Genomic DNA, 14667 nt, shown 5'->3' on the forward strand with positions numbered 1-14667 from the left:
CTGGAAAACAGGAGATGCATGGGGTGACATTTTCTGGGCAGGGAGGCTCCCTACCTCCTAGCAGGAGGCGGTCTTGGGGGAGGGGGAAGGGGGCAGGAGGTGGGGTGCACGGCAGCCAAGGGGAGTGCAAAGGGCCACAGTCTGTTCTGGACAGAGGGTGGGGAGGAAGAGAGCACAGATGGGGAGCCCTTCTGTGAGGGCGTGGGGGGGTGCGGGGGTGCAGGGAACTCCGTGGGGGAGGGCTGGCATTGACTCGGGGCAGGAGCGTCAGCAAAGCGACAAACAAACCCCCAACTTGGAGCCTCCCTGGAGCGTGGCAGCGTTGCCCTAACAGCTGCACACAGAACATTGTGTGGTGCGGAGGATAATTTTAGGTGGTACAAGGATAATTTTGAAAAACGTCAATAGTTATATAATTATGTTTATAGGTGCCTTCCATTTCTGACAAGTGATATGGGCTTTCCATTTATGGTCATGTTATGGGGTTTCTTTCCTTTTTTATTTTTTAAGAGAAGGATTCTCGCTGGGATGCTGGGCTGGAGTGCAGTGGCTGTTCACAGGCACCATCATGGCTCACTACAGCCTTGAACTCCTGAGCTCAGGTGACCCTCCTGCCTCAGCCTCCCCAGCATCCGGGACTAAAGGCTGCCACTGCGCCCAGCTTCTTTTTAAAATATGTTTATCCACGTAAAACAATGGTAATTGAGGTAAAGAAAATATTGCTTATGTAAAAGTACAGGGAGGGAGATGTAAAATACATGGTGAAAATCACGCAGGCGGTCCACGGCTGACTCGGTTTGGGACATGCAGCGCTGCAGGGACTGAGCCCCCAGCCGGTCTGTCCCTCTCTTCCTCCCACCCCCGGCTGCTCCCCCGAGGCCGGGAACCCACCTTCTCCAGTTCCCGGAGCAGAATGCGGACCAGCGCCGGACTCTTACCAGGATCTCGCTCGACCTTCTTGTGCAGGGACCATCTCCACATGCCTGGGCCGGGAAAGAGGGGACCCAGGTAGGGTAGGGGGCTCTAAGCAGGACCCTGAGCCCTGGAGCCCCAGACTGTGGTGTCTGACCGCTCCACCAGCGCTGGGTTCCAGATACACCTGGGTGGGCTCCTCACCTGGGGGGAATAGTGATCCGTAGCCTTTTGGGGACAGTGAAGTCTCAGGACAGAGAAAAGGGCAGGTGGGACACAAGTGGGGATGGCGTGTGCGTGCGCACCACAGAGCAGCAATGTCTGCGGGCGTGTGTCCCCAGCCATGTTCTGGGAGCCCCGCTGGCCTGGAGTGCGGAGGGGCGTTTGGTTTGGCAGTGAGGGGGCGAAGGTGGTTAAGAGAGAGGGTGGCAGACCCCCGTGTGCTCCGCTGCAGTTCCAGGAGGGTTGAGTCAGGGAGCGGAGGAGCCTTCTCAGTCCTTTAGGCTCTAGGTATTTCCAGTAAGAAGAGGGCTTGGCCGGAAGCCCCTCACCCCATGAACTCCAGGCTGGGGCCCTTTCCTGAACTCGTAGGCAGACACCTGGCTGGGGTGGGGTGGGGGGAACAGCCACCACCCGCCTGCTGGCTCTTACCTTGGTTGCTCTGCAGGGCCGGGGCCTGGGCGCTGAGCTCCCGGAGCACAGCCTGCACGCTCCTCTGGAGGTCCTGCTCCACATCTGGGCAGTGGTGGGGAGCGGAGAGGAGCTCAGCCCACCTGGACCCCTTGCCCCACCTCCATCCCCCCTGAGAATGTCTTTAACCCCTTCTATGAGCCTCAAGAGGTGACAAAAGCAATCAACTGTCAGCCCACGCACCAGCCAGGGCTGGAATACAGCTTTCCTTCCAATGGCATTTCCGGGTTCTTGGTTTAAAATTCAGTATGTATACCACTGGGTATAGGCAAGATAATTTTAGGTGGTACCCCAACAATCGTAAAATCTGAATAGTTACGCACGTATATTAATGCGTATTAGAAGAAATATATAACAAGTTCCCTTCCTTCCTTCCTTCCTTCCTTCCTTCCTTCCTTCCTTCCTTCCTTCCTTCCTTCCTTCCTTCCTTCCTTCCTTCCTTCCTTCCTTCCTTCCTTCCTTCCTTCCTTCCTTCCTCCTCTCTCCTGTTCCCTCTCTCTTCTGCTGTGTACTGCACAGAAAAACGTTCAACTGTGACAACCATGTTGTCCTCTCTTTTCCCTCTTTAGAAGGGCAGCCAAGCCCTTGTCTTCTGAGCCCTAGGTTCCCCTGCTTTGCAAGGGGAGTTAACATTTTACGTTTCACAGAAAAATAGAGAAGTTGCCAGTAGCCCTGGGAGACAACTTCAAATAAACTTTGTTTTTTCCTGAAGTCTGGGCAGCCAGAACAAAGTTCAAAGTCTCAGGCTTTGCTTCACATCTGGCTTGCAGACCTGTTTTGCTTGGGCTTGTGTAGTGTCTTAAAACAAAACAAACAAAACAAAACAAAATTAGCTGCCAACATTTACAGACCAGGAGATTTTGCATGAAAGTTTGGGTTTCTGGAATCTCTAGAAAATCTGAAAATCTGTTGACACTGGGCATGCATTCTTCGGGAGAAGCTGCCCCCTTGAGATGGGCACAGCTTCTCTAGTTCTTCACTGTCCCCACTGCCCTGGCTTCCCTGTTTTCACTCATCTACAGCCTCCACCTGGACCCTGGAGGGCTGCAGCCGGGAGCCCTGGCCAGCCGATTGAACCAATCAAGCTGGATTGTCTAAAAGGGGTGGGGATGGAGGCTGATGCTTTCAGCTAAAGAGCAGAGTGGCCCAATCCAAGGGTGGGAGATTGGATTTCCCAACACTGTGAGGGCACAGAGGTTATGGGGTTCCAGAGAATGAGGAAGACCAGGCTGGCTGGGACATAGCTTATCAGTGGTGGCCAAGATCAGATGAGGGCAGCTAAGCACCGAACCCTGTGCCTTTGAATGACACAGCAAAAGTCTCCTGAGCCACTTTCTCCCGAGCACAAGAATGTCCCCCACAGGATCCTGCTGTCTCCCTATGGACCGTGTGACCCTGGCTGAGCAGATCTGGAGGCTGCAGCCACAGTGGACTGGAGACCACAGACTTTTCCCACTGCCCAGACTTTGTAAGCCCCGGGCTTCTCAAAGGCTCCCAAGGAGGGAGAAATGATACTGGGATTCATCTTAACCTTGGAAAATGAGAGCTTGAAGCTGGTTTTGATTTGATTAAGTGAAAGAAGGCAATGGGATGTTTCTTGTGCCTCAAGTGTCTTGGGGTTGTTCATAAATGATACGCATGTCTGATGTCATTGTTGAGTCAGAACAGTCAATAAATAAATGGCATCCATTATGACTATCCTCCTCTCTATCCGGGAATGTGGGCTATTACTGTTAGGTATTGCCATTATATTATTATTACTATTACTATTATTATTACTACCTAACATTTAAACAGCACCTGTAAGGTACACACACACAGAGTCTTTCATAGGTGTGACAAGACAATAAATGTTATACCTTCATCAAATCAGGTTCATTTTTTCACTGGTAGACAGGAAGACTACATTTCCCAGACTCCCCTGCAGTTAGCTAAAAGCCATGTGACTGAGCTCTGGCCAATGGAATGCAGTGGAAGTGATGTATGTCGCTCAAGGCCCTGTCATAAAGGCCCCTGCACTGTCCTCCATACTCTCCTTTCAGTCCCTGAATGACTTCATGGAGCCCAGATTGGACTGTGAAGTGAGTGAGAATAAACGTTTGTGGTGTTAATCAAATTTGGGGTTGCTACAGAGCTACCGTTCTCTGGTTGACTCTTGGATACGCGAAGTGTTTTCCAATGTATTATCTCAATTGATTCCGACAGGAACCCTGTGAGTGCGGCAGGACAGACACCATTCTCCCTGTTTTCTAGAATCCAGGTCTAGAGCCCTTACCTGTGTCTCAAGTTGCCTCTCCCACCACAAGAAGTCACACCTAGAGGGACCTAGAAGTCACACCTAGAGGGACCTCAGCACCCAGAGGCACCTCTGCCACCCTACACCGAATCCCCCTCACCCCCATGCAGTAAAAAGGCTCTGATTGTTCTAGAAACCTTTGTAGTCTTGGCCTTGTTTGCAGGGATGGCAAAATAACAAGTGACCTTGAAATATCGCTCTTTTCTGTCCCCTAAAATAAATATTTTACTTCTCAGGTGCCCCTGTTCTGAACTCTAGGATGAGGGCTAGAGAGGACTGTGAAGGTAGGAGGGAGAGTTAACACAATCGCATGTGGGCAGGTGGCCAGGACAACTGCCTGGTCACAGGGGACAAGTCCCTGTCGCAGCTGCCAGGGCAGGCTTCCCACTTTGGGGGTGTGTCCTCTCACCCACTGGATTTGGGTGTCATCCGTCACACCTTTGGGCATGGATGTCGGTGGTTTCACTTGCCCAGTGTCCCTCCCTGCTCATGGCAATCGGTGGGGCTACAACCCGGGTGCCCTACTTTGCTCTGGCTTCAGTGTGGGCATAGGACCAAGCTGGCCAAAGTGTCTCTCTCTCTCTCTCTCTCTCTCTCTCTCAGAGGTTTATGCAGAGGCTCAAGGAGGGAAGAACTCCTGGTGTGCTCTTATGGGCGTCGTCTGCCTCTCTTTGTCCTGGTGGCAGGTCTGCCCTGTGACCTGCCTTTATGGTGTCTGGTGCTTCAGTCCTTCCTTTGATGCTTGGCCACTTTGGTTTTTTGAAATTAGCCATATCGGTTTCTATTGCTTGTATCTAAAGAACCTTTATGGGTACACCTCTCTTCCTGAAAGACAGCATAGCCTATATGTATCGCCATAATTAAAGTGAGTGCAAAGTAAATTGGCTTTGAAACAGGCATGTGTCGCTTAACAACAAGGATACGTTCTAAGAAGTGCATCGTTTGGCAGTTTCATTGTGTGAGCATCATGGAGCGTACGGACACAAACCTAGGTGGTGTAGCCGACTACACACGTGGCTGTAGGGGTTGGCCTATTGCTCCAGGCTACAAACCTGTGTAGCAGGTCATTGTATTGGATGCTGCAGGCAATTGTAACACACCGGTAAGTATTTGTGTATCTAAACGTGTCTAAACATAGAAAATGTCTAAACAGCAAAAATATGATGTTATAATCTTACATGATCATTGTTGTATATTAGGTCTGCTGTTGACCAAAACGTTGGTCCATAGCCCATGACTACATTTAGGAGGTTTTTTTTTTTTTTGGAGACAGAGTCTCGCTCTCTTGCCTGGGCTAGAGTGCTGTGGCGTCAGCCTAGCTCACAGCAACCTCAAACTCCTGGGCTCAAGCGATCCTCCTGCCTCAGTCTCCCCAGTAGCTGGGACTACAAGCATGGGCCACCATACCCGGCTAATTTTTTCTATGTATTTTTAGTTGTCCAGCTAATTTATTTCTAATTTCAGTAGAGACGGGGGTCTTGCTCTTGCTCAGGCTGGTCTCAAACTCCTGAGCTCAAGCAATCTACCTGCCTCGGCCTCCCAGAGTTCTAGGGTTATAGGCCTGAGCCACCGCGCCTGGCCTATATTTAGGAGGTTTTTCACAGGGCTGCCCCACTCCTTGCCTCCTACCCTAAATGCCAGCTGGTCACCGACAACCTAAAATATTGCCAGATCGGAATTCACGGGGGTTGCCTGACTCAGTGGAGCTACTTGTGATTGGACAAGGCTCTGAGGATAGATGGAGTACGGGAAGGATCGTGTTGTGGGGATGATAACAACGAGGCAGCTGACCCTGTCTTGGGGTCCCCTCCCCTTCCCCAAGACAGGGATCTTCAAGGGCATTATAGTCTCTGCTTGGTGGCCTGCAGTGTGGTCTCTTAGATGACACACCTTGGGAGGCAGGGACACCCCTCCTTGCTGTCCCAGATTGATAGAGGGTGAAGAGTGTAGGCTTTGCCACTTACTAGCCATCTGGCTTTACCAAATTACCTAACCTCCCTGAGCCTCAGTTTCCCTTTCAGGCAAACAAGGATAATCATAGCAATGCTCCTACCCTACAGAATCCTTCTGGCATTTGCATGAGGTAATCCATAGTGAGATCATTAAGAGCCCCGACACTGGAGCTAGATTGTCGGGTTCCAGGCCTAATTTTACCGTAGAATATGTGACCTTAGGAAAAGTACCTGGCCTCGCCATGCCTCGGTTTTCCTTTCTGTGAAATGAGAGTAATGATACCTATCTTGTGGGGTTGTTATCATGAACTAAATGACGCTAGGCACGGTGGCTCATGCCTCTAATCCTAGCACTTTGGGAGGCCCAGGTGGGAGGATCACTTGAGGCCAGAAGTTTAAGACCAACCTGGGCAATAGCGAGACCCCGTCTCTACAAAAAATTTAAAAATCAGCTGGGCTTGGTGGCATATGCCTGTAGTCCCAGCTACTCTGGAGGCTGAGGCAGGAGGATCACTCGAGCCCAGGAGTTTGAGGCTGCCGTGAGCTACGATGACGCCACTGCACTCTAGCTCCAGCAACAGAGTGAGACCCTGTCTCAAAAAAAAAAAAAAATAGACTAAATGAGTTAATATTTGTCAAGTGTTTTTATCACTCCTTGATACAGTGTAAGTGCTATTAATACATAGGTTTTTGTTACATAATCGCAAGTGTTTGGTAATGCATCTCCACTGTTCTTATTATTATTCCCATTCTCCAGCTCAGTGACCTGCAAGCAGCTGGGGTGTCGTGCATGCGGGTGGATGTCCATCTCCCGATATGCGCTCACATCTGGGCGGCTGAATGGGGCCCCGCAGCCTGGCTGGGTGCAGGGGTCCTGCCAGCCGATACTCACCCACACGAGGGGCCCTCCCCCCCCCCCAAGCAGCAGGCCCACTAGACCCTGCCCCCCAACACTGACCTGAGCTCTCCATGGGAGCCTGTGGGGAGCGTGAGGAGGATGTGGTTGTCTCAAGGCGGCAGAATGGAAAGCAAAGTGGTTGTTTTTCTGCACAGAGGTGGTTCTGCAAAATAGGAGGCAGTTAGCGTAAGGGGTGGGAAGGTACAGAAAGTATATTTGGGAAATGGAGAAGCTCGTAGGGGATCCAGGCTTCTAGCATGCTGGAGGCAAGTCTAGATTTATTTAAGAAATACTTACAGGCCGGGCACGGTGGCTCACGCCTGTAAATCCTAGCACTCTGGGAGGCCAAGGCGGTCAGATTGCTCAAGGTCAGGAGTTCGAAACCAGCCTGAGCAAGAGTGAGACCCCGTGTCTACTATAAATAGAAAGAAATTAATGGGCCAACTAATATATATAGAAAAAATTAGCCGGGCATGGTGGCGCATGCCTGTAGTCCCAGCTACTCGGGAGGCTGAGGCAGCAGGATTGCTTGAGCCCAGGAGTTTGAGGTTGCTGCGAGCTAGGCTGACACCACAGCACTCACTCTAGCCTGGGCAACAAAGTGGGACTCTGTCTCAAAAAAAAAAAAAAAGGAAAGAAAATAAAATAAATACTTATATAGTGCTTACTGTGTGCCAGGCACTCTTCTAAGCACTTAAAAAACGCCAACTGTGGCCGGGCGCGGTGGCTCATGCCTGTAATCCTAGCTCTCTGGGAGGCCGAGGCGGGCGGATTGCTCGAGGTCGGGAGTTCAAAACCAGCCTGAGCAAGAGCGAGACCCCGTCTCTACTATAAATAGAAAGAAACTAATTGGCCAACTAATATATATAGAAAAAATTAGCCAGGCATGGTGGCGCATGCCTGTAGTCCCAGCTACTTGGGAGGCTGAGACAGAAGGATCGCTTGAGCCCAGGAGTCTGAGGTTGCTGTGAGCTAGGCTGACGCCACGGCACTCACTCTAGCCTAGGCAACAAAGTGAGACTCTGTCTCAAAAAAAAAAAAAAAAAAAAAAAAAAAAACGCCAACTGTTTAATATTAGCATTACACATACGAGGTAAGTATTATCCCCCGACCCCAGAATACAGATGGGGAAACTGAAACACAAAGAGATTAAATGACTATTCAAGGTCAAAAAGGTAGTAAGTAAAGGAATGAGGGTTTGAACTCAGACCATCGGGATCTAGATCCCTGCCCCCAATCACGACCCCAGGCTGCCCGACTGCGACCCGAGCAGGGGGTGCTCCCAAGTCTGTTCCCCAAACAGTCACCCCAGTGGCTGAGAAGCAAAGGGACTCCATAAAAATCCAAGAGTTTGTTCTTTGGAGAGAAACAAACATATACCTGGGGGAGCTATTCTAAAGAGAGAGAACAAAGAGACAATATTAGAAATGATAAATATCATGTATATTTATTGATGGCAAAAAAAGAAAATCTGAGTCCTCTATATCATACTGGTTTTTATAGGAAAGTAAAAATGACTCAAAGGCTCTAGAAGAGTTAGAAAAACTGCTTATATAAGTAACCAGTGAGGAAATAGAGAAAGTTGTTAAAGAACTCGCTCTAAAAAAGTGATGTCTGGCACAGATGGTTCATCTGTTAAGTTCTTACAAACCCACAGAGTAAAGAAAACTTCTTTGTTATTTAAACTGCTCCAAAACATAGAGAAGAAGGAAAATTTCTCAGTTTACTGGACAAAGCCAGCTTAACTTTGATACCAAAATCTAATACAGTTAGTTTCAAAAAATAGATCAAGCACTTCACACCTACTGGAATGGCTATTATAAAAAACTCAACCAACCAACAAACAAAAAACAGAAAATAGCAAGTGTTAGCAAGGATGTGGAGAAATTGAAGCCCTAATGCATTGCTGGTGGGAATTCAAAATGGTGTCACTACTATGGAAAATAGTATGGCAGGTTCCTCAAAAAGTTAAACATAAAATTACCATACGATCTGATAATTCCACTGTTAGGCAAATACCCAAAAGAATTGAAAATAGGAACTCAAACAGATACTTGTATACCAATGTTCACAGAAACATTATTCAAAATAGCAAGGAGGTAAAAAAACTCAAGTGTCCATCAACAGAACAGCAATGAATAAACAAAATATGATAAATACATGTAAGGGGAAGTTATTTAACCTTACAGAGGAATGAAATTCTGATACATGCTACATTGTGGATAAACCTTAAAAATATCATGCTGAGTAAAATAAATCAGACATAAAAGGACAAATATTATATGATTTCACTTATATGAGGTACCTAGAATAGGTAAATTCGCAGACACAGGGACAGCAAGTATGATACAGGCTATGGGGGTTGGGGGAGGGAGAATGAGGAGTAATAGTTTAATGGGTACAGACTTTCAGTTTGGGATGATAGAAAAGTTCTGGAAATGGATAGTGGGGATAGTTGCACAACATTGTGAATGTACTTGATGCCACTGGATTGTATACTTAAAAATTGGTAAAATGGATAATTTTATATTATGCATATTTTACCAAAAAATAGGTTAGACTCACCTATAAATATTGATGCAAAATTAAAAAAAATAAACGTCAACAAATTGAATTCAGCAATGTATTGAAATTATAATGTACTATAAATAATGTCAGCCTATTGATAATCATAGAAATGAATATTTAAATGAGATACCATTGGCAAAGATTAGAAAAAATAATGACATCCAATATTGACAAGGATATGAGAAAATTTTCTGTCATATAGAATTGGAGAGAAGGGAAATTGGCATAGCATTTCTGGAGGGTAGCTGGGCAGTAAGTATCAAAATTCAAAGTGTTCATACTTCTTGTCAAAGCAATTCCACTTTTAGGAATTTATCCTAAGGAAAATATTGGACAAGTGGATAAAGGGCATGTACAACAATATGTGTTAAAACATTGTTAATAACGGAGGCAAACCAGAAGAAATTTAAAGGCATGATTATAAGATGTCCATTAAATGAATTAATCTGTGCAATAGACTACTATGCAGTCATAAAATGATGATGTATATTTAGATTTATTTGATTCAGAAGATTTTCCAAAGTATTCATTTTAAACAGTAGGTAACCAAATAGTTAACATATTTTTAACATTAATTTTAAGTATAAATTTGCATATATGCATTGAAAAAAAGGAAAAACAAACACCAAAATGTGACCTTGCAGTTTCTGGTTCTGGTAAAGATGGAATAAGTACACTCCATTGTAACTCTTCCAGTAAATACAGCTAAAGACTTTGAACGGTATGCACAGACCAGCTGTGTGAGGATTCTGAAAAGTTAATGGTAGCAGGAAACATGGAAGGAACCCAGCACTTGCAGTAACAACAATCTGGTGATGGATTTTCTGTTTCCCCCCCTCTGTTATATCTCACCCTGGATACAAAGCCAGCCTGATACTCAGAAGTGCATACTGAGGGAGGCAGAGGTCAAAGAAAAGCCCTCTCTTCTGGTCTGAGGAGCAGAAAAAGGCCCCTTAAAGACAAGAGAGAGATGGGGAAACCTCCCCCCTTTCTCCATTTTCTCCTGCCATAGCCCCAAGCAGTCTGTGACAGCAGTAGTAGCAGTGATGAAGGCAGTAGCTATGCAGGTGTCTAAAACTCTGAGGAGAGAAAACTCTTCCCTCTAACTTTCCATGCCCTTGGGAACTGTGGTCCCAGCAGCATGGGAAAAATCCTTATTGCTTTTTCCTTTTATTAGGTGAACAAAAAAACAGAACAAATGAAATGAATAATAAAATGGTAGACCTGAATCCAAACATATCAATACTTACATTAAATGTAAATGGCCTAAGCACACCAATTTAGACAGAGGTTGTCAGAATGGCTAATAAAGGGAAGAGGAATCAACTCTATGCTGCCTACAACAAACTCACTTCAAATATGACATAGATAAGTTAAAAGCAAAAATACAGAAAAAGATATACCAGGCAAACACAAATAAAAAGAAATCTGAAGTGGCTATTAATATGAGGCAAAGCACATTTCAGAGAAAGGCAAATTACCATAAATAAAGAGGGACATTATGCAACAATAAAAGAGTCAATTTATGAAGAAGATAGAACAGTCCTAGATGTGTACACACCTAACAATAGGATTTCAAAGTACATGAAGGAAAAACTAGTAGAGCTAAAGGATAAGTGAATAAAGCTACAGTTATAGTTGGAGATTTTAACAGTCTTCAGTAATTAATAGAACAAGTAGATGGAAAATCAGCAAGGATATAGAAAAACTGAGTAATACCATCAACCAGCTGAATTTAACTGACTTTTGTAGAATACTATACACAACAACAGCAGCGTACAAATTCTTTTCAAGTGCACATGAAACATTCAAGTGTACATAAACCATATCCTGGGTCATAGAACTAATCTTACCAAATTTAAAATAATTTAAGCCATACAAACTTTTTGCTGACCATACCAACATTAGACTTGAAATCAAGAAAGATAACTAGAAAATCTTCAAATACTTGGGTATTAAACAACCCATTTCTAAATAATCCATGGACTCAGAAAATAAAAGAGAAGGGAACACTTCCCAACTCATTTTATGAGTCCAGCATCACCCTGATACCAAAACCAGACAAAGACAATACAAGACAAGAAAATAGACCAATATCCCTAATGAACATACATGGAAAACTCAAGTCCAACAATGTAGAAAAAGAATAATGCACAGAGACCTGATGAGTTTATCCTGGGGATGCAAGGCTGGTCCAATATTTGAACATCAATCAATGTTATCCACCAAATTAAAGACTAAAAAGTAAAAACTAGATGATCATATGAATCAATGCTGTAAAAGCATTTGGCAAATTTCAACACTTGCTAATGAGAACAATTTATAGCGAATTAGGAATATAAGGGAACTTTATTAATCTGATAAAGGCCATCAACAAACAATAACAACAACAATTACAACAACCCCACAGCTAACATACTTACTGGTGAAAGGCTGAATGTCTCACCTCAAAAATTAAGAAAATGCAAGGACGTTCACTCTCTCCACTCTCATCCTACATGATACTGGAAGTTCTAGCCAGTGTAATAAGGGGGGAAAGAGGTATCCATATTGGAAATGAAAAAGTAAAACTATTTGCAAATAATATGACCTTACTGGCAGGTGACAGGTCTACACAGAAAATCCCAAAGAATCTACAAAAAAATCTCTTGGAACTAGTGAGTTTAGCAGGGTCACCAGATACAAAGTCAACATACAACATCAGCCTTATTTCTATGCACTAACAATGAACAATTGGAAACCAAAATATAAAACGCAATACTATCTATGATAGCTTCAAAATTAAAAAAAAAAAAAAGATATACTTAGGGATAAATCTAACAAACCATGTGCAGGCTCTGTATGATGACAACTATAAAATGCTAATTAAGTAAATCAGAGAAGATCTAAATAAATGGAGCAACATACATGTGTTCATGGTGTGGAAGATCCAATATGCATAAGATGTCAACTCACTCCAGACTGATTTATAGATTTAATGTAATTTCTGTAAAAATATAAGCAGGATTATTTTTTCGTTTGGTAAATACATCCAAGTAGATTGTAAAATGTATAGGGACAGGCAAAGGAATTGGAATAACCAAACAATTTTGAAAGAGAATAATGTTTGAAGACTCAAACTCCTTATTTATGAATTACAATAAAGTTATTAGTGAAGGGCTAGACACATAGATTGATGGAGCAGAACAGAGTCCAGAAGTAGACCCACACAGAGACAGATGGCCAGTTGATTTTTGACAAAGTTGCGAAGGCATATAAAAGGAGAGTCTTTTCAACAAATGGCGTTGGAACAATTGATCATATATATGCAAAAAATACAACTTGACTTAAACCCCACACCTTATATAAAAATGAATTCAAATGGATCATAGATTAGAATATAAAATTCAAAACTGTAAACTTTTAGAAGAAAACGTAGGAGAAAATCTTCATGACCTTATGTTAGGGAAAGAGTTCTTAGATATAATACCAAAAGCATGATCCATTAAAAAATTGATAAATTGGACTTCATCACAATTTAAAACTTTGGTTTTATGACAGACACCTTAAAGAAAATGAAAAGACAATGTAGAGAATTGGAGAAAATATTTGCAAATCACATCTGATGAAGAACTTATATCTAAGACAAATGACTCTCAAAATTCAGCAGTAGGAAAACAAATAATACCCCTAAATGGACAAAAGATCTAAATAGATACTTTACCAAAAAAGATATGTGGATGGCAAATGAGCACATGAATTAATGAGCCCAATGTTATTAAAAGTTCAGGAAAGGCAGATGAAAACCATGAGATACCAATATATATTAATACCTATAAGATTTTAAAATGGACAATAGAAAGTGCCGAAGAACACATGGAGGAACTGGAACTCTTATATATTACTGGTGAGAATGCAACATGGCACAGTCATTCTGGCAAATGGTTTGGGGATTTTTCATAAAGTTAAACATCACTTACTATATGATCCTGTAATCCCAGTCCTAGCTATTTCCTCTAGCGAAATGAAAGCTCATGTTTACACGAACACCTGCTCATGGATATGTATAGCAGCTTTATTCATAATTTATCCATAATTCCCAGACTGGAAACAAGCCAAATGCCTTCAGTGGGTGAGTGGGTAAGCAAACTGTGATCCATCCACACAATGCAATGCTCATCAAGAAAACGAGAACTAGTGTAACAGCATGTGTCAATCTCGAAGACATTATGCTGAGGAAAAGCAGCCGGGCTATTAAGGTTATGTGCTGTATACTTTCATTTATATATATGACATTCTAGAAAAGGAAAAAAAATAGAGGATCAGAAAACAGACCAGTGTTATGAGGGGCTGAGAGAGGGGTTGACTACACAGGGGCAAGAGTGAACTTTTTGGGATGATGAATCTGGTCTGTATCCTGATTGTGCTGATGGTCACATAAATTCAAACATATGATAAAACTCACAGAACTGTAAAACTAAAATAATAGTTGATTTTACTATATGTAAGTTTAAAAAATAACAATGTAAAAGCATTAAAACTATAGTACTGTGTCATAACCGGACATTGACATTGATACGATTTTATTCAGATTTCCCCAATTTTACTTGGATTTATTTGTCTGTGTGTGTGGGCGCGTGCACGTGTGTGTATGAAGTCTCATCTTCTAATGAGACACACTAAACTACACCAAAAAAGTGATATCATTTATCCATAAGCAATGAGGTTATTGGCAATTTTTAATACATTTCTATACTTCTGATTTCTTAATGTTAAGTGTGTTTGACTTTATTCTTTACTATGTAACAGATGGCACACACAAAGTGAGCTGACATATATGTAAGTTGTGAAACCTAATAATTAAAAGAACATCTGTGAGCCTGCCACTCAAGAACATTGCGCTGTGTGTAGCTTTTAAAATAGAAAAAAAAAAAAACCCAATAAAACTGTTGAAATAATCACTCCTCTCCCCCTCCCTCTCTCTCCCTGGGCTCCAGGGACTGCCCCCTGCTGTGCTAAGGGGTGACCAGCTGGAGTCTGCAGAACAGTGGGCTCGTCTGTCACCCCTGGCCTGTGTGGCCTGGCGCTGGCCTCTCTGAACCGCAGCCTCCTCTGTGACATCTCGCACCCCAAGGTAGAATGTCAGACAACTGAGTGACTCCCTGTGGGTAAGAGGCTGGGCGTGGACACTGGGGGCCCCAAGCCCCACTAACAAGAGGAACATGTCGACTCTTCATGCCATTCTCTCTAACAGGTGCTCCCTGGCACGTTTTTGTGATAAGAGCAGGCATTGAAATCAAAAGGGGCATGAAAATTCAAACATGAACATTTGGAATTGATGACATTTCCTTTCACAGAGATGAGAGACTGTG

General features: G+C 43.8%; 1 protein-coding gene across 2 annotated transcripts in view; it reads right to left on the minus strand.

Moving 5' to 3' along the window:
• PIK3R6 (phosphoinositide-3-kinase regulatory subunit 6) overlaps positions 1 to 14667 on the minus strand; it is a 59550-nt gene that overhangs the window by 35075 nt on the left and 9808 nt on the right. For both annotated transcript variants that reach the window (XM_012775153.3, XM_075994171.1), the window contains exons 2-4: positions 6809 to 6911; positions 1564 to 1647; positions 892 to 983 (exon numbers count right to left, since the gene is read on the minus strand). In XM_012775153.3, coding sequence (XP_012630607.2) covers positions 892 to 983; positions 1564 to 1647; positions 6809 to 6821 — 189 coding nt within the window. In that variant the 5' untranslated portion in view covers positions 6822 to 6911. The remainder of the gene's footprint in view (positions 1 to 891; positions 984 to 1563; positions 1648 to 6808; positions 6912 to 14667) is intronic.

This window comes from Microcebus murinus, chromosome 18, assembly GCF_040939455.1.
Source record: "Microcebus murinus isolate Inina chromosome 18, M.murinus_Inina_mat1.0, whole genome shotgun sequence".
In the NCBI taxonomy this organism is placed as follows: domain Eukaryota; kingdom Metazoa; phylum Chordata; class Mammalia; order Primates; family Cheirogaleidae; genus Microcebus; species Microcebus murinus.